Here is a 21083-nt window from a genome sequence, read left to right on the forward strand (position 1 = left end):
AGAGAGTTCAGAGAAGAGCTACTAAACTGGTACATGGATTGCAGGATAAAACTTACCAGGAAAGGTTAAAGGACCTTAACATGTATAGCTTGGAAGAAAGACGAGACAGAGGGGAGATGATAGAAACTGCTAAATACATAAAGGGAATCAACTCGGTAAAAGAGGAGAGAAGATTTACAAGAAGAAAAACTGCTACAAGAGGACATCGTATTAAATTAGAGGGGCAAAGGTTTAAAAGTAATATCAGGAAGTATTACTTTACTGAGAGAGTAGTGGATGCATGGAATAGCCTTCCTGCAGATGTGGTAGCTGCAAATACAGTGGAGGAGTTTAAGCATGCATGGGATAGGCATAAGAAAACTGGCAAGCATAGTGCAGAGCAGAAAAAAGTTGCAAATTTTTGCGCAGTTTAAGCGATTGCGCAAACATTTGCGACTTTTTCACTCCATTATTCTGACTTAAGCTAATGATAAATCTGGCCCTATGTTTCTATGTTTCTACTCCAGAAGTTGGAGTCCTCAGAATAGGAGGAGAGAAATGTTTGTGAGTCCAGACCTCTGGCATCCAGGAGCTAGAAGGCAGATGACCACGGCAATAGCCATGCCCGCCAGAGGGAGCGGAGCGGTAGCGGGCATCAACCACCACTATAAAAATGACGTAAACTGTGCCTGTAACACGTGATATCACTTGGGGCATTTATATACAACACCGGCGGCTCATGTCCTCTCACCTCAGTATCCGGGAGATTTCGGGACTGTAGCTCACTCAGAAGTGGTAGAAGACTCATGTTCTCCACAATGTGGAGCAGATCATCCTGGAAATATTCATACGTCATCCTCAGGAAGTGATCTTCACGCTGACGGAGCTGCTGGTAGAACTGCCGGGTCTCATCACCTAGGAAACGGAGGGGACACAAGAATGAAGTCGTCTAGGACATGGAGGAGACTGATGTCAGTTTATGTGGAATATTCCTGTCCTGGATCATTTTACAGGTTTCCACTAATGATAAATCCACAACCTCCTGTAATTCACCAGCACAATCCCTGCAGGACACATTCACCGGAGACATCTTTACATTGATTTCAGTATTTCTAGACATGTAGATACATGGCAGATGTCACTACTGGTGAGAAGCGAGGGGGACGCTCCCCTTATTCAAGAGAGAGAACCGGTCTCAATAATACAATAATACACTGCCCTCAGAGGGTCAGTGGTTCTGTCAATACAAAATTGGGCTCCGGGTATCTGGTTTGGTGGGTACACCTCTGCATCTGCCTCATGTATATTTCGCTTTACTGTGACTGTGCCTGAAGATGTGGTTAGCTTCATGTCACACTTGCTGCATGCTATTGGACAGGTAACTTTTCTGTAGCCATCTTATTATTATCACAGGCAGGATGACAATGATAGGTATCACCTCTGTATAGATAACACAGGATCCACCATTTTCTCTACAGATAATGGCTACGACCGCCCATTGACTATAAACGTCCTATGGGCGGTCGTTTATCTCTGAATGGACGTTCTGGAACGTCCATTCAGAGATGGCAGCTGCACGCTAATCGTGCAGCTGCCGAGCGGGGGGCCCACGGCCAGTGACAGCAGGGCACCCCAGAGAGAAGGCAGGGACAGTTCCCAGGTGTCCCTGCCTTCTAGATCGCTGTTTACACAGCGCTCAGTGAGCCCTGCACTGAGGCTGTACCGCGCTGTATTCTGCTGTACAGCCTCTCTGGGGGGTGTATTTCCCCTGTAACTGGGGCTACGATGTCAGCCCCAGTTACAGGAGAAATCAATGGTGAAAAAAAAAAAAGTTAAAGGGGTTCTGCAGTTTGTTTAAACTGATGATCTATCCTCTGGATAGATCATCAGCATCTAATCGGTGGGGGTTCAACACCCAGGACCCCCGCCGATCAACTGTTTGAGAAGGCAGGGGAGCTCCATGAGCGCCGCAGCCTTCTCGCTGTTTACCGCAGGCCCAGTGACATCACCACCAGTATCACTGGCCTGTGCGGGGCTAATCTCTGTTCACTTGAATGAAGCTTAACCGCGACCACGCCAGATGATACTAGCCGTGACGTCACTGGGCCTGCGGTAAACAGCGAGAAGGCCGCGGCGCTACTGCCAGCGCAGCTGCCTTCTCAAACAGCTGATCGGCGGGGGTCCCGGGTGTCGGACCCCGCCGATCAGATGCTGATGATCTATCCAGAGGATAGATCATCAGTTTAAACAAACTGCAGAACCCCTTTAAGTTAAATGTGCCCCAGAGGTCTTGTATGAACTTATGGGGGAATGCAAAGTGTAAAATAAAAAAAATAAAAAAAATTAAAAAAAGGTTTCACGTGTAAATTTTTTTCCCCCCAATTAGGCAATTTAAAAAAATGTTAAAAATAGAAAAAATAAAATAGACATATTAGGTATCACCGCATCCGTGACGGCTGGCTCTATAAATATATCACATGATCCACCCCATCCGATAAACACCATGAACGTCCGATAAATTCCATAACAAAATAAAAAAGCCATTTTTGTCACCTTACATCACAAAAAGTGCAACTCCAAGTGATCGAAAAGGTGTATGTCCCACAAAATGGTATCAATAAAACCATCACCTCATCCTGCAAAAAGAGCCCCTACATAAGAAAATCGCTCAAACAATCAAAAAAACTATAGCTCTCAGAACATGAAGACATTAAAACATAATGTTTTTGTTTCCAAAATGCTATTATTGTTTTAAAGTGAAATAAAGAAAGAAAGTAGACATATTAGGTATCGCCGCATCCGTAACAACCAACTCTATATATGAAAATATCACATGACCTAACCCCTCAGATGAACACCATAAAAAAATAAAATAAAAACAGTGCCCAAAAAGTTTTGTCACATTACATCACAAAAATTGCAAAACCAAGCGATTAAAAAGGCGTATGACCCCCAAAATAGTACCAACAAACCGTCACCTTATCCCGCAAAAAATGAGACCCTACCTAAGACAATCGGTCAAAAAATAAGAGTCTCAGACAAAAATTTGATTTTTTTTTTCTTCAAAACTGCTATTATTATGTTAAAGTGAAATAAATAAAAAAAAGTCGACATTTTAGGTATTGCCTCGTCCATAACAACCTGCTCTATAAAAAATATCACATCACCTAACCCCTCAGGTGAACACCGTAAAGAAAAAAAAATGTGCCAAAAAAGCTATTTTTTGTCACCTAACATCACATAAAGTGCAACACCAAGCGGCGTATGCCCCCCCTAAATGGAACCAATCAAACCGTCACCTCATCATGCATCAAATGGGACATGGCATCTAAAAACCAGTCCAGCAAAATCTGCCTTCCAAAAACCATATGGCGCTCCGTTTCTCTGCGCCCCTCCGTGTGCCCGTATAGAAGTTTACGACAACATGTGGGGTGTTTATGTAAACCGCAGAATCAGGGTAATAAATATAAAGTTTTGTTTGGCTGTTAACCCTAGATGTGTTAACCACCTCAGCTCCCCTAGCTTAACAAATTCAGGACCATGGACGAGTATACTTGTCCTGGCAATAAACTGTCACCATGTCTGCAGACATGGTGACAGCGCTGAGTGCCGGCTGTTACACACAGCCAGGCACCCAGGGTCAAAGCCGAGGGGGGTCCTGTGACCCCCCCATATTGGCGATCGCTGCAAACCGCAGGTCAATTCAGACCTGCGGTTTGCAGCGCTTTCTGTAGTTTCTGATCCCTGCGGTCCCTGACCGCAGGGATCAGAAACTTTAAAATGGCCAAAGTCAAATTTTTTTAACCCCCCCCCTCCTTCACCCCTGAATGCTTTTATGTCGGCGGGGTGCAGGGGGGCAGGTTGTGGGTGGTGCGGGCGGTGCTGACAGGTCCTCTTGAATATTCATTGGTGGTCAGTGGTATACCAGAGTGTCAGCACATTGCTGACACTCTGGTATAAACGGCTGACATTGCTGCGATGTCAGCCGTTTCGCCCTTTCCATACCGCCGTCCGTACGGACCGCGGTATGGAAAGGGTTAAGTCAGGGAGCTCCAAGACAGTGTAAGTAAAATACAGTACAGTACCCTATATAGTGTACTGTACTGTATTATACAGACATCAGACCCACTGGATCTTCAAGAACCAAGTGGGTCTGGGTCCAAAAAATGTAAAAAACAAGTGAAAAAAGTAAAGATAATAAAAACACATTTATCACTGAATAAAAATTAAAAAAAATTAATACACTACACATATTAGGTATCGCCGCGTCCATAACGACCTGATCTATAAAACGGTCATGTTACTTTTACCCGCACGGAGAACGCCATAAAAATAAAAAAATAAAAACTATCAGGAAATTGAAATTTTGCCCACCTTACTTCCCAAAAAAGGTAATAAAAGTGATTAAAAGAGTCGCATGTACGCCGAAATAGTACCAATCAAACCGCCACCTCATCCCGCAAAAAATGAGCCCCTACATTAGACAATGGCCCCAAAAATAAAAAAACTATGGGGACACTATAACATGATTTTTTTTTTGTTTCAAAAATGATATTATTGTGTAAAACTTACATAAATAAAAAAAGTATACATATTAGGTATCGCCGTGTCCGTATCGACCAGCTCTATAATAATATCACATGAGCTAACCCCTCAGATGAACACTGTAAAAAATAAAAATAAAAACTGCTAAATAAACAATTTTTTGTCACCTTACATCACAAAAAGTGTAATAGCAAGCGATCAAAAAGTCATATGCACCACAAAATAGCACCAATCAAACCGTCATCTCATCCCGCAAAAATGATAGCCTACCCAAGAAAATCGCCCAAAAACTGAAAAAAATATGGCTCTTAGACTATGGAAACACTAAAACATGTTTTTTTTTGTTTCAAAAATGAAATCATTGTGTAAAACTTACATAAATAAAAAAAAGTATACATATTAGGTATCGCCGCATCCGTATCGACTGGCTCTATAAAAATATTACATGACCTAACCCCTCAGGTGAACACCGTAAAAAAATAAAAATAAAATAAAAACGGTGTAAAAAAAGCAATTTTTTGTCATCTTATGTCACAAAAAGTGTAATAGCAAGCAATCAAAAAGTCATATGCACCCCAAAATAGTGGCAATAAAACCGTCATCTCATCCCACAAAAAATGAGACCCTACTTTAGATAATCGCCCAAAAACTGAAATACCACCAAATGAAAGCTCTATTAGGGTACTTTCACACTTGCGGCAGGACGAATCCGACATGCTGTTCACCATGTCGGATCCGTCCTGCGGCTATTTCGCGTTGCCGCCGGACCGCCGCTCCGTCCCCATTGACTATAATGGGGACGGGGCGGAGCTCCGGCGCAGCGCGGCGGTGCACGGCGAAAGGCCACCGGACTAAAATTACTGCATGTCAGGCTTTTTAGTCCGGCGGCTGTCCCCTGCACCGCCGTGCTGCGCCGGAGCACCGCCCCGTCCCCATTATAGTCAATGGAGACGGAGCGGCGGTCCGGCAGCACGGCGAAATAGCCGCAGGACGGATCCGACATGGTGAACAGCATGTCGGATCCGTCCTGCCGCAAGTGTGAAAGTAGCCTTAGTGAGAAGAAAATGATGTAAAATTCATTTGGGTGGTAAGTTGCATTTTTTACTTTCAGTTGTAAAATTTTGCAAAAAAAACGACATCTATATATACATTTTTCTCAAAATGTATTGTTCTACATGTTTTTAATAAAAAAAAAATATTTGGGTAAAAAAAAAAATGGTTTGAGTAAAAGTTATAGCGTTTACAAACTATGGTACAAAAATGTGAATTTCCGCTTTTTGAAGCAGCTCTGACTTTCTGAGCACCTGTCATGTTTCCTGAAGTTCTACAATGCCCAGACAGTAGAAAAACCCCACAAATAACCCCATTTCGGAAAGTAGACACCCTAAGGTATTCGCTGATGGGCATAGTGAGTTCATAGAACTTTTTATTTTTTGTGTTAGCGGAAAATGATGAATTATTTTTAAATCTAAATGTGTAAAAAAATGGCCTGTGAAATCCGAAAGGTGCTTTTTGGAATGTGGGCCCCTTTGCCCACTTAGGCTGCAAAAAAGTGTCACACATGTGGTATCGCCGTACTCAGGAGAAGTTGGGCAATGTGTTTTGGGGTGTCATTTACATATACCCATGCTGGGTGAGATAAATATCTCGGTCAAATGCCAACTTTGTATAAAAAAATGGGAAAAGTTGTCTTTTGCCGAGATATTTCTCTCACCCAGCATGGGTATATGTAAAATGACACCTCAAAACACATTCCCCAACTTCTCCTGAGTACGGCGATACCACATTTGTGACACCTTTTTTGCAGCCTAGGTGGGCAAAGGTGCCCACATTCCAAAGAGCACCTTTCGGATTTCACAGGCCATTTTTTACAGATTTTGATTTCAAACTACTTCTCACGCATTAGGGCCCCTAAAATGCCAGGGCAGTATAACTACCCCACAAGTGACCCCATTTTGGAAAGAAGAGACCCCAAGGTATTTCGTGATGGGCATAGTGAGTTTATGGAAGTTTTTATTTTTTGTCACAAGTTAGTGGAATATGAGACTTTGTAAGAAAAAGAAAAAATCATCATTTTCCGCTAACTTGTGACAAAAAATAAAAAATTCTAGGAACTCGCCATGCCCCTCACGGAATACCTTGGGGTGTCTACTTTCCAAAATGGGGTCACTTGTGGGGTAGTTATACTGCCCTGGCATTTTAGGGGCCCTAATGCGTGAGAAGTAGTTTGAAATCAAAATCTGTACAACTTTTTTGCTCTTCCATCCACATACCCGTGTGAGGGCTTGTTGTCTGCAAGATTAGTAATATTTTTTATTGGTATCATTTTGAGGTGCATCTAATGAACTGCATAAATTAAAAAAATTATTAGGGGTGATTACAAGAAAAAAAAACTGAGTGATTCCACCACAGTTTTTGGATTCTGGGTTTATGGCTATTTATATAGTGTTTAGGTATACCTACTTTAATACAGCAAAAATTATTTTTCTTGAAAAAATGTATTTAGTGTGTCCCTTCACCCAGAACATTTTTATTTTTCCACTGACGGACATGTATGAGGCTTGTTTTTTGGGGGATGAGTTTTCATTGGGGCCATTTTGGGGTACGTACGACTTTTTGATAATAGAAAAGTAAAATGAACAAAACTCATCATGCTGATTAAAGCTGATTATTTTTCATCATGCTGATTATTTTTTTCTGTATAATAAACAGCTGCAGAGATATCTGTGTTTTATTCATACGCAAATGAGAAGTTTCTCTTTTATTTAAAACCATATTAAAAGGATATACTATAATACATCATATATAATCATATAATAATATTAATGATTATAAAAAAGCCTTAGAATATTCAAAATAGTGTTTGTTTGTTTTTTGCTAAAACCTATTACTGGTTTATTCACAGACACAAGATATGATTATAAGGAAACCAGTAATATTTATTAGCTTTCTAAAAAAACATTCTCAATATGATAAGGACATAGACTTTTCTCATGGGAGAAATGTGGAAGAAAATAAATATAGAGAATTGTGAATAAAGCAGTAATATGCAGATTAGCTTTCTGAGCAGATCTCAGTGTGGTGAAGCTATAGTACATAGTGTATATGCCCTCAGCATGTCTAGCCTTGTCAATCAAGGGGAAGGGGAGTGTGCAGAGCACAGGGGGTGTTCCATAGCAGTGCTCAAAGGATTCAGCCCTGCCTCCTGGTCCTCCAACTTCTCATTTGCTCTGAAGATCAGAGGGTGTCTGGTTCACAGAAAAAGGTTAGAAATTGATAGAAACACCACTGAAATGGTTTGAAAACAGCATGGGAAGGATGTCTGGATGCATCTTGGACTCCCATTACCTATGACATACAATAGACAACCACACAAAGGCTATATGCCAAAAGCTGGGTATGTGCAAGCCAACAATCTATCCATGAGACAGATACAGTCAGCACACCTTACAATGGCAGCCTTGTGCACTACAAGCTATTCTGGAGAGGACATCAATGTCAAAATCGCAGACGACCCCTTTAATCGCAGTCCGGCCCTGCAGCAGCCATACCACAGTATATATCTGCAGTGTGACTCCATTTCGTATTAAGTCTGTTCCTCATCAGGACATTGGAAGGTGAGAATCGTACAGATGTCGTAGATCAGTCACCGCATCCAGTAATAAGAGAGAAGAGGAGAAATCCTTACCATCTCTGGAGGTTATAATGCCCATCCTGGACCTGGGACGATATCAAAATCTCCTGCAACATAAAAAACCTTTGTTACATTTAGGAGAATTTCCACAATTTTCTTTAACCCCTTAAGCAGCGGCAGATTTTCCTTTCCACATTCTGACGTAAGGTTTGTACATTCACATTTATTTGGCTGATAAGGTTTAGTATTAATCAAGAAAGCAGAGGAGAGCCGGTGTGTAGGATCAGAGTATGAGGGATTGACAGGGAGAAGGGCAGCCTCCCACCTGGTGCTGTTGTGCTGAGTGTGCAACTCAGAACGCTCGTAGCGTGGTAGACGCCTGCTGCCCCGCACCCTCCTACGATACTCAGGGTCCAGTGATCAACCAGGGAAGAAGAAAAATAAAGGACTTTATCGGCAGCGCGGCAAGGAAGAGTCAGGGAGACCTTGAGTGAAGAAGAACTCAACTCTATTCATGATCAACAATGTGTTTCGGGTTGGAGTGACCCTTTCCTCAGGTAAGTACATCAACAGCAGTGGTGCACCTCCAATAGAGGCAGACCAGGCAGCTGCTATGGGGCCCCTGTGGGAAGGGAGCCCGCAGTGGAGGATAGGCCACACCCACTAATTACACTTCTATAGGTAGCGGCTAAACTCCATGCAGGAAACGGACCTTCTGATGTCACTGGGTCACATGACATTCTCTTGTCATGTGACTTTTGAATAGAAGGGTCGGAAGCTGAAGCAACACAACCCAATTGTATAGCTACCTATGAGAGGAGACTATAGGACGTGGAGAAGAACTTTTGGTGATGTCATCATCACCATGTGACCAGTTCAGGAAGCCAAGGCATAGCAGAGCAGGGAGGTCTGAAGGACCTTTGATGAGGTCATCATCATGTGACCAGTGCAGACAACTGGTGAAACCTGTGTGATGTGGCTGTGAAGGGGCGTACCTTGTGTGTGGTGCCTGGAGGCAAGATTAGTGGTGTTCTGGGATAGTCATATAATCCTAGAAATACTGGGAGTTGTAGTTCTATCCTATTATATCCCTCTACATGTAATTGCAACTTATGCCCTAGTACAGTCTGGTAATGCTGGGAGTTGTAGTTCTGTTTTATTATAGGTAATATATATTTTATATATATTTTATATATAGGTATATGACTGGCTGTATAGTTACAGTATAAAACCGTAGCTTGTCCTGTGTGTGGACGGTATGTGGTCAGGTATATGACCGGCTGTATAGTTACAGTATATAACCGCAGCTTGTCCTGTGTGTGGACGGTATGTGGTCAGGTATATGACCGACTGTATAGTTACAGTATATATAATCGCAGCTTGTCCTGTGTGTGGACGGTATGTGGTCAGGTATACAGACATCCCAACCTGCAAAAACCCATTTCAGGGAGGTTTTCTTTTTTTTTTCTTTCACAAACTTTTTATTACATTTTCCAGACATCTGCAGTATCTGCACACTGTGCTCTATGGTGCGGAGGACGGGGCTCATTACCCTGCCCCAAATTATCCTATTTCTGTATATGAATAAAGGGGTTCTGTCCCCACCTATAAGCCCTGTGAGCTAAACATCTGCTCATGTCCAGGGTGGCAGCATTCTGATTTCTAAGGTGGCCTTATAAAAGCTATTTGTGGCTTTATTCTGCGGAAAAACAGCTTTTACTAACTTGTCAATCACTGAATTAAGGTGCCCAAGCAGGGGTTGTCTGTGGATGCATGGTGCCCGGCCGCACGCATCGCCGTTCGTGCCCAGCGCCGCCTTCTACTCCTCAGTGCCGCCTCTCCCTCCCTCCTCCTCCTCCCGCTTTGAGATCCCGCACGTGCGCCCAGGCTCAGCCTGATGCACCGTTGCGGACTGCTGGCATCGGCTTCTTCTTGCACTGTGCGCACGCGCCGAGAAGGGGACACTGCTACAGGTCGCCGGAAAGGTTTACTGTGAGTAAACTAGAGATGGGAAGTTCGGATCTTTCACATGAATCGGTTCATTTGGATCAGTTCATTCAAATGAACTGATTCTTGAATCTTCGGTTCATTCGCTGAGCTGACAAGAAGCAAGTGAACGAAGCTGAGGTTGCGCAATGCGCATGCCCGGATGCTTCCATTCACTTGCTGAGTCGCTGAGTCGGCTCTTGGTCTGAGTCAGGAAGTTTATTCTTTAAAACCCTGTGTGCATTTTTCTGAGTTCCGGTGACGTACCAGGGCTCTCCATAGGGGCTGACAGGAACCCCGGTGACGTCACCGGCACTGATGGGCGGGATTTGGCTCTGCCCTAGCCAGTAAAACGGCTAGGGCAGAGCTAAAGCCCGCCCCTCAGAGCCGGTGACGTCACTGAACACACTGCTGGGCGGAAGTTACTGCCCGTCAGTGTGTTATTGAAAACACAAGAGCCCGTGCCCTGCGCGATCTAGCGCAGGGCACAGGAGCGCATCGGAGCATGAGATGCTCCGATGCTAGGCTCAGGGGGGCTGCCGGGGTGAAAATAAGGGTATGTCCGGGTTCAGCTCTGAACCCGGACAACCCCTTTAACCCTATCACTGCTGCAGCCTGGTCATCAGCCTCAGTGTAAACTGTTCTAGTGACTGACGGTTCTTTTAACTCAAAGAATCGAATGAGTCTCTAACTTAGGCTACTTTCACACTTGCGGCAGAGAGATCCGTCGCCGGAACTGCCTGCCGGATCAGGCAAAATGTATGCTAACTGATGGCATTAGTAAGACTGATCAGTCTTAAAAATACCTGATCAGTCGAAAAAATGCATTGAAATGCCGGATCCGTCGTTGAACTGAAGACATCCTGATGCAAACTGAACGGATTGCTCTCCATTCAGAATGCATGGGGATATGCCTGATCAGTTCTTTTCCGGTATAGAGCCCCTGTGACGGAACTCTGTGCTGGAAAAGAAAAACGCAAGTGTGAAAGTACCCTTAGGCTCCATTCACACGTCCGTGGTGTGTTGCGGACCCACAAATTGCGGATCCACAACACACCCGCCTGGCACCCCTATAAATAAGCCTATTCTTGTCCGCAGCTGCGGACAAGAATAGGACATGTTCTATCTTTTGCAGAGCTGCGGACTCGAAGATTGGGGCGGCGCTCCGTAATTGCGGATGCAGACAGCACACTGTGTGCTTTCCGCATCCATTCCGTCCCCATAGAGAATGAATGGGTCCGCACCTGTTCCGCAAAATTGCGGAACGGATGCGGACCCATTTTGCGAACGTGTGAATGGAGCCTTAGTCGGATCTTTACATTCTTTTAACCTGTGACTCATTCCATTCTTAGACTCCGTGTACAGTGTGTGACTCAGAGCTGCTTGCCTGAGCTCTGATTGGTTGCAGGCCGGGGTGGGCGGGGAGGGGAGGGGCTGGTTTCCACTCTAGGATCAGATTACGCTCCTCCCTGCTGCCAGCGTCTCTCTGCTCTGCTATCTGCCTGAGCTCTGATTGGTTGCAGGTCGGGGTGGGCGGGGAGGGGAGGGGCTGGTTTCCACTCTAGGATCAGACTATGCTCCTCCCTGCTGCCAGCGTCTCTCTGCTCTGCTATGTGCCTGAGCTCTGATTGGTTGCAGGCCGGGGTGGGCGGGGAGGGGAGGGGCTGGCTTCCACTCTAGGATCAGATTACGCTCCTCCCTGCTGCCAGTGTCTCTGCTCTGCTATCAGTAAACCTTTCCGGGATAGATTGTTTCACATGCGGGCGTCAGGGAGCCGCTATCTAATAGCAGGAGACTCTCTGAACATCCGGGAGACTTGAGATCCCTGGGTATATGACTGTATGTGGTCAGGTATATGACCGCCTGTATAGTTACAGTATATAACCGCAGCTTGTCCTGTATGGACTGTATGTGGTCAGGTATATGGCTGTATAGCTACAGTATATAACCACAGCTTGTCTTCTGTGTGGACGGTATGTTGTCAGGAATATGACCGGCTGTATAGTTACAGTATATAACCGCAGCTTGTCCTATGTATGGACTGTATGTGGTCAGGTATATGACTGGCTGTATAGTGACAGTATATAATCGCAACTTGTCCTGTGTGTGGACTGTATATGGTCAGGTATATGACTGGCTGTACAGTTACAGTATATAACCGCCGCTTGTCCTATGTGTGGACGGTATGTGGTCAGGTATATGGCTGTATAGTTAAAGTATATAACCGCAGCTTGTCCTGTGTGTGGACTGTATGTGGTCAGGTATATGGCTGTATAGTTACAGTATATAACCGCAGCTTGTCCTGTGTGTGGACTGTATGTGATCAGATATCTGACCGGCTGTATAATTACAGTATAGATAAGTTGACAACGTTTCGGTTCTCTCACAGAACCTTTTTCAAGTCAGGTGAAACATAAAGTGCAATAGTGCCAATATAAATACATCTAAATAATTGGCACTATTGCACTTTATGTTTCACCTGACTTGAAAAAGGTTCTGTGAGAGAACCGAAACGTTGTCAACATTTGATATGTGTGAATAAAGAGCACATTTTATTCTTCAAGGAGTGCTGCGGATTTTCTTCATTGTCTTCCGTCCTGAATCGAGGGACCACCGCGGGCACCCTGGGTCACTTTTGAAGGGAGTGCTGCCAGATTTCCCTCATGGATATATATATATATACACAGTGGATATAAAAAGTCTACACGCCCCTGTTAAAATGTCAGGTTTCTGTGTGGTAAAAAAAAAAATCAGACAAAGATAAATAATTTCAGAACTTTTTCCACCTTTAATGTGACCTATAAACGTACCACTCAATTGAAAAACAAACTGAAATCTTTTAGGTGGAGGGAAGAAAACAAAACAAAATAAATAATAATGTGGTTGCATAAGTGTGCACACCCTCTTATAGCTGGGGATGTAGCTGTGTTCAGAATTAAGCAATCACATTCAAAATCATATTAAATATGAGTCAGCATACACCGGCCATTATATAAAGTGCCTCTGATTAACCCCAAATAAAGCCATGGTCACCAGAGAGCTTCCAAAGCATCAGAGGGATCTCATTGTTAAAAGGTATCAGTCAGGAGAAGGGGACAAAAGAATTTCCAAGGCATTATTTATACCATGGAACACAGTGAAGACAGTCATCATCAAGTGGAGGAAACATTACCAAGAACTGGACGTCCCTCCAAAATTTATGAAAAGACGAGACGAAAACTGGTCTGGGAGGCGACCAAGAGGCCTACAGCAACATTAAAGAAGCTGCAGGAATATCTGGCAAGTCCTAGCTGTGTGGTCCATGTGACAACAATCTCCCGTATTCTTCATATGTCTGGGCTATGGGGTAGAGGGGCAAGACGAAAGCCTTTTCTTACCAAGAAAAACATCCAAGCCAGGCTGCATTTAGCAAAAACACATCTGAAGTCTCCCAAAAGCATGTGGGGAAAAGGTCTTCTGGTCTGATGAAACCAAGGTTGAACTTTTTGGCCATAAGAGGCTCAAAAGGAATTTACATAAGGGGGGAGAAAAATCAGATTTTTCCAATGCATTCTTAGTTGCTTGTATGCCTTTCATGTGTGATATCGATGTATAGAGGCTCACAACATCGAAGGAAACAAGGATAGACATGCTGGTGACCTCAAGATCATGTACTTTGTTCAGAAAATCTGTAGTGTCACGTATGTAGGACTTGGATTGTGTCGCAAAATCTCTCAGCATTTTGTCCAAAACAGTTGCCATTGGTGTAAAGAGAGACTCATTCCCCGAAACGATTGGTCGCCCCGGGGGAAGTTGTAACCTCTTATGAATTTTGGGTAAACAATATATCACTGGTGTCCTAGGATTGGACACCATAAGGTAATCAAATAAGTGCCGATCAATTAGGTTATTTGTTAATGCTTCATTTAGATTTGTCCTAATTTTCTGCATGATTTTGATTTTTGGGTCACCTGTGAGCAGTTCATAGACTGCTGTATCTTCCAGCTGTTGCTGATTCTCAGCCATGTAATCAGTCGTATCCTGAATCACCACTGACCCTCCTTTATCAGCTGACTTAATTGTAATTGCTTTATTTTTTTGTAAGTCATATAGTGCTTTTTTCTCACCTCTCATTATGTTCCTTTGATAAATCTGACGTAGTTCATCCCGTTTCAATTCTTGTATTTGTGAATTGACTACACTAATGTATGTTTCCACACTGTGGTCAGTAGTTGGTGGTGAGAAATTACTTCTACTCATCAATGTAATCTCTTTGGATCAGGGCCAGCCTTTGGGGTGTGGCCGCACAGGGCACCATGGCAGCAGGGGCACCCGACAGCCAGGCTGTGCCTACAGCGAGGAGGCTCCTTGGCCGGTGTAGCGACTGCCACAAACACCACACACTGTAAAGACATGCAGTACAGCAGTGGCCTTCTCTCACCTCCCGGCAGCGCCCTTACTACTTTATAGACACCCTGCCTGTGTCACAACTTGCACACTTCTCATTTACGAGATTTGAATCCGACGAATCCCAGGCATAATCATCTGTATTGCCGTCCTCAGGAGAGGAAGAGATGTGTCTGCTGGGATTCAAACCCACAACCTTCTGTTTCAGAGGCAAAGCACTTACCCACACAGCTATAAGAGCTGCACGAAAAAATATGAGACTTCTACTGTAGACTCTGTTATAGCTGGTGTACATCTATACACATGACAGCTGCCCCAACACACCCATCACTGCTATATCTCTATATGACAGCTGCTCCAGCACACTCAGCTCTGCTAAATCTAATACACATGACAGCTGCCCCTGCACACTCAGCTCTGCTATATCTATATATCTCTAAGTATTACTATACAGTAGATAGATATATAGAGATATAGCAGAGCTGAGTTTTCTGGGGCAGCTGCCATGTGTATAGATGTAGCAGACCTGGGTGTGCTGGGGCGGGTGTCATGTGTATAGATGTAGCAGAGCTTGCTGTGCTGGGGCAGCTATCATATATAGAGATATAGCAGGCTGAGTGCACTGGGGCAGCTGTCATGTGTATGGATGTACACTAGCTATCAAAGCTGTAAACGAGTCTACAGTAGAAGTTTCAAAGTTTCATATTTTTCAGTCAGTGGCTATGCAGCTCTTATAGCTGTGTGTTTAAGTGCCTTGCCTCTGATACAGAAGGTTGTAGGTTCGAGTCCCAGCAGAAACTTTTCTGAAATACACAAGCACTGACGGCACTATGATACTGGGACATGGGGGGGAAAGGCACTTGATACTGGCACATGGGGGGGGGGGGGAAGAGAGAGGCACTTGATACTGGCACTTTTTTTGGGGGGGGGAAGATGGCACTATGATACTGGGACATGGGGGGGAGAGAGGCGCTTGATACTGGCACTTTTTTTGGGGGGGGGGGGAGATGGCACTATGATACTGGGACATGGGGGGGAAAGGCACTTGATACTGGCACATGGGGGAGTTTGGCACTTGATACTGGCACATGGGGTGGTTGGCACTATGATACTGGCACATGGGGGGTGGGATGGAGAGAGGCACTTGATACTGGCACATTGGGGGGGAGATGGCACTATGATACTGGCACATTGGGGGGAGAGATGGCACTATGATACTGGCACAAGATAGGGGGCGCCACAAGTTTAGGGGGGGGCGCCACAAGATTAGCTCGCACAGGGCGCCTGAACACCTAAGGCCAGCCCTGACAGAACCGACTGGTCCTTGACAGCAGAAAAAGGAGAGGTCTACAAAATCATTGGAAGTTCCTGCTGCATTTAAATTCTGGACAACACTGTCCCTGATGGAAGGATCACCAAGCATCTGAAGAAACTGATTTTTTCAAATGAACTGACGAGAAAAATTCTGAAATTAATCACATCATGGCCAGAACAATGTTTTGGGAACTGGTTCAGCGACTACAATGTTTTTAGCATTTGGTTTTAACAGGCTGTTAAATAGTTCTCAGTTTTAGAAAAAAATAATTTAAGAATGTTTAATACATCCATGCCCACACTATGTATATGTGCTGTGCCCCTGTCAAAGACAAAGAATATTCCATCCTGAAGTAAATCAAACTTTGTAGATGGTTGCGGGGTAAATAGGACAAGCTGAAGGCAAACCCGAAAGGGAGTTGAGGGGACCTGGTGAAGCAATAAGGAAAGTCCAGCTCTTCGCTGTTTAGGGCGTTGGGAGAGTACATCACTTTGCCTGTTCACCTTTGGTCTATTTCCTGCAAAAGGAGGGATTTGTGAGAGATAGGCTATATAAATTGTAGGAAGGCGCAAGAGTCCATCGTTGACAGAAGGTATGTGTCACCGAGGTTCCTGGCCTCGGTGAAGTACAAGCCGGTATTTTCAAGTATCAGCGGTAGCTAGTGCTGGTTGACACGTTGCTATTTTAGTATGGCTATAAGCTGATCCAGGCTGGCTCCCACTGGGAGTAGCCAAAGTGCTGGGTGGGTGGCTTCTCCCCACGCTCCAGGCCGGGTCTTTACTGGCCTATATCAAACCCAGCCAGCAGTCTCAGCTGGGTGTGGATTACTCCTCTCTGACAGTGGAGCGCTGTCAGTCTCTGTGTGTTTTGGAATCTGAAAACTTATGCCATACAAAAGGGCTGGGAGCCGCATGCTGAGAAACAGGCCTCTAAAGCCTGCTGTGGGCCACAGGTGGAGAAACTGCAAACCAGGTGAAGGTTTTTGTTCTGTGGACTTTTCATAGTGTGAACAAACACCTAGATTGCAAAATGTCACTTAAGCTAAAGACTTTGTGCTTGCCTCTATACTGCGTCCGCTAGCCTGTCTACCAGAGAAAATCCCCACAATTGGTGTCTGATGCGGGCAAAGGCAGTGAGGCAGGCCTGAAGGCCAAAAAGTTTTTGTTTTTCCCGGGCACGAGTGGATGTCCTATATTAATATGGCAAGGTTACGACCTGTGTCCCCTGACAAAACGGAGGCGGTCATGAAAGCCCTTGTGGAGGCTAACTTGCAGCAACGGGAGGCTAACAAGCAGCAGCAGGAGACTAACCAGCTGCTATTGCAACATGTGATAGCGTTTTAAGCGGCAGGAGCATATCAGAATGTCCACGATGCCAAGAAAGCTGTCCGTGCAGCGATCCCTACGATGACCCCCTCGGATGATGTCGAGACCCATCTGGCGGTGTTCGAAAACGTGGCCGTGAGAGAGAGGTGACCCTAAGACCAGTGGGCTGAGGTTGTCGCTCCATTCCTGGCATCTCGACCCCAGCAAGTATTTTTCGATCTACCCGATGATCAAGCAGCCGACTACCTGACCGTAAAAGGTGAGATCCTGGCGAGACTGGGGGTGAATGTATTGGTCCGGGCCCAGTGGGTGCATCAGTTGGAATTTAACCCGGCTGAACCCACTAGACCACAATATTATGACCTGCTACACCGGTTGGAAAAATGGCTGCAGCCTGACGTATTGGCTCCCACTGCTATGCTGGACCGTCTGTTGGCGGATGTGTTCTGGCTTTGCCGTACCCTCTCCAGCACTGGATCGGCCAGGTGTCTCCTGGTAATGCCCTAGAGATGGTCGACCTGGTGGAGCGCTACGAGGCCACCAGAAAACTACAGGGAGGTTCTTTTGGGAGTGGGCCAGTCAATCCCCGGAAATCTCCACCCCAGACCCAGAGGCTGGTGCCAGCAAAACTCACCCAGGATGTACCCCCTGCAGACCCAGCCCCGGTGGTCTGCTAGCGGTGTCAGGACACAAGGGCCGACTGTCCCCATCGGGGTGAACCAATGGATACCAACTATGGCTACCGCCACTTATTGTATGCCAGGAAGCTATGTGCCACAAGTACCTCCGATACTATAGACAATAGCCACCTCTGCCAGGTGTAAGTGGGAGACCCTCTGGTGGCGGCACTGCTGGATTCAGGGAGCCTGGTGTCGGCATTGTGTGCATTCATGGAGACTTAAAGGACTATCCCACCGCCCTGGTCTCTCTGTCAACGGTGGCCGACAGGTGGACTCATGAGGTGGCCGTCGCCACAAAATTACAGTATGAACTAATAATTGGAAGAGACTTCCCCGGTTTCCCGGCACTATGGCCGGATACGAAAGTTACCGATACCCGTGAGACAGATGTAACCCTATCAGAGTGGCCCCACTCAGGGGGGAGACCAGAACCCTTGGAACCTGAGTCTGAAGGGTCAGCGGTAGGGGTGACCGCCACTTCGGTGGAAGAGGGGGAGATAACCCCGCTAAGTGTGATGGTGGGAGACACGGAGGACTTGCCGCTGGGTACTAAGCTGGCAGACCTCAATGTCTCTGGGGATAATTTTGGTTCTGCACAACACCGGGACCCAACCCTATCCCGAGCCTGGAAAAATGTATTAATAATAGATGGGAAACCAGAACAACCGGGGGCAGAGTCGGTGTTTCCCCCATTTTGTGGTTCATCAAGATATGTTGTATCGGGTAAACCAGCTGCGAGGTGAATCCATTGAACAGTTGGTGGTGCCCTAGGCTTATCGCAAACTCGTGTTAGAGTTAGCCACACCAGCATGTTCTCGGGGGTCATCTGGGAATGCAGAAAAAACAGGACCGGAAACTACTAAGGTTTTACTGGCCCAGTGTGTTCAGAGAGGTAGAAGAATATTGTAAGTCTTGCCCAACCTGCCGGATAACGAGCCCCCAGCCACATTTCCGCAGTCCCCTGGTACCCCTCCCGATTATCAAGGTCCCGTTCGAGCGAATCGCTATGGATCTCGTAGGCCCGGTACTGATGTCTCCTAGAGGGCACCAACACATCTTGGTCGTCCTCGACTACGCCACTGCGTCATACATCAGCCACACTCATAGCTAAGGAGTTAATGGAGATGTTTTCTCGAGTGGGTCTGCCTAAGGAGGTTCTGACAGAACAAGGGACCCCGTTTATGTTCAAGGTCATGAGGAAACTTTGTAAGTTGCTCTACATAAAACAGCTAAGGACGTCTGTGTATCATCCGCAAACGGGTGGCCTGGTAGAGAGGTTTAATCAAACATAAAAAAATATGCTAAATAGAGTGGTGTCTAAGGATGGCAGGGACTGGGATTTTCTTCTTCTGCCCTATCTCATGTTCGGAGTGCGAGAGGTGCCACAGGCCTCTACTGGGTTCTCGCCCTTTGAACTGCTATACGGCAGAGACCCTCGCGGTCTGTTGGACGTGGCCAAAAAGGCATGGGAACAACAACCCACACTGCACAAAAGTGTTGTTGAGTATGTCACCCAGATGCAATGATGGATGGAAACAGTGTTACCTCTGGTTAGGGAGCATATGGAGGCAGCGCAGCGAGCCCAGAGTAGAGTCTATAATCGGCAGGCTCGGGTCCGGAACATTAACCCGGGTGATCGGGTATTGGTTCTGGTACCAACCGTAGACAGTTTCTGGTACCAACCGTAGACAGTAAGTTCCTAGCTAGGTGGCAGGGGGCCCTACGAGGTACTTGAAAAAATTGGAGAGGTAGATTACAAGGTACATTAGTCAGGGAGGCGAAAGTCGGAGCAGGTGTACCACGTGAATTTGCTCAAACCATGGAAAGATAGGGAAACCTTTACTGAAGACAGCCTGTGACTAGAGATGGCCTTGCAGTTCGCCCGGCAGTCGTTTTGCGGCGAACTTTGCGTGTTCGCGATTCGTCGAACATGGGACCATATGGCGATATTCGCGCCTGCCATATACTTTTACATTGTAAAGAACTTTGACCCATGACGCATCCATCAGGTGGTACAGGACAGCCAATTGAGAAGTTTTAGCACATGGACATACCCCATACCTTATAAATAAACCCTGATCTGGCCGCCATTTTACATTCAGTGTTTTTTGCCAGTGTAGGGAGAGGTTGCTGTGTAGAGCAGGGACAGACTGTTAGGGACACCAAACGCTAGCTAATAGGGCCACAGAAGTCCTTTTAAGGACTGGTATAGGTGTGCTATAGATAGGTGTGATACACAGAGGGGTGCGATATACTTATAATATACTTTTATAATGAGTCAAAAACACATAGATCTATGTAGTGGTCACCTGGAAGTCAGGGGCTAGGGGCTTACTAGGGCCATTTTTATATAGGGTAAGGATCCGGACAGGGTCGCTCTTATCAGGGCGGGTGCTCTGTGGTTAAAATAGCACCCCCTGTAGGGAAATATCAGGGACAGTTCTTTGCCCACCCTGTCCTTCAATACCACATCATCATCTAGCCCAGGGATAGATGTTTTTTGCTTTCCCTCCGGGATTCATCAATGTGCACTGGAACCCCTCGGATTGTGGTAGAACATATGGTTTCTGATTTGGTACCGCCGAGCACCTGATTTAGTGCCGCCAAGCATTTGTTATTGCCTACTATGCTTTTTGCTTAACTTAATAATTTAATTTATTTTCATTTTGAGGGATATCTTTTAAGGGTCCATTCACACGTCCGCAAAATGGGTCCGCATCCGTTCCGCAATTTTGCGGTACGGGTGCAAACCCATTAATTTTTAATGGGGCCGGAATGTGCTGTCTGCATCCGCATTTGCGGATCCGCATTTGCGGATCCACACTTCCGCATCCGTGCTTCCGTTTCCGCAAAAAAATAGAACATGTCCTATTCTTGTCCGCAATTGCGGACAAGATTAGGCATTTTCTATTATAGTGCCGGCGATGTGTGGTCCGCAAATTGAGGAATGCACATTGCCGGTGTCCGTGTTTTGTGGATCCGCATTTTAGGGATCCGCAAAACACTTACGGACGTGTGAATGGACCCTGATAGTAATACTATTAAAGGTTACGTTTTATCTTTATGTATATTCTAATGGATTGCCTTATTTGTAGAGTTGAGTGGACACCTGGATGCTCGGGTTCAACGGGTTCGGCCGAACTTCGGAAAAAAGTTCGAGTTCCGGACCCGAACTTGACCCCGAACCCTATTGAAGTCAATGGGGACCCGAATTTTTGAGCACTAAAATGGCT

At 45.6% G+C, this 21083-nt stretch overlaps 1 protein-coding gene across 1 annotated transcript in view; it reads right to left on the reverse strand.

The window, feature by feature from the left end:
- LOC122930268 (NACHT, LRR and PYD domains-containing protein 12-like) overlaps window positions 1-21083 on the reverse strand; it is a 797118-nt gene that overhangs the window by 741528 nt on the left and 34507 nt on the right. Inside the window, exons 2-3 of the mRNA XM_044283506.1 lie at window positions 8213-8265; window positions 731-894 (exon numbers count right to left, since the gene is read on the reverse strand). Coding sequence (XP_044139441.1) covers window positions 731-894; window positions 8213-8237 — 189 coding nt within the window. The 5' untranslated portion in view covers window positions 8238-8265. The remainder of the gene's footprint in view (window positions 1-730; window positions 895-8212; window positions 8266-21083) is intronic.

The sequence above is a fragment of the Bufo gargarizans genome, chromosome 3 (assembly GCF_014858855.1).
Source record: "Bufo gargarizans isolate SCDJY-AF-19 chromosome 3, ASM1485885v1, whole genome shotgun sequence".
NCBI classification, from domain to species: Eukaryota; Metazoa; Chordata; class Amphibia; order Anura; family Bufonidae; genus Bufo; species Bufo gargarizans.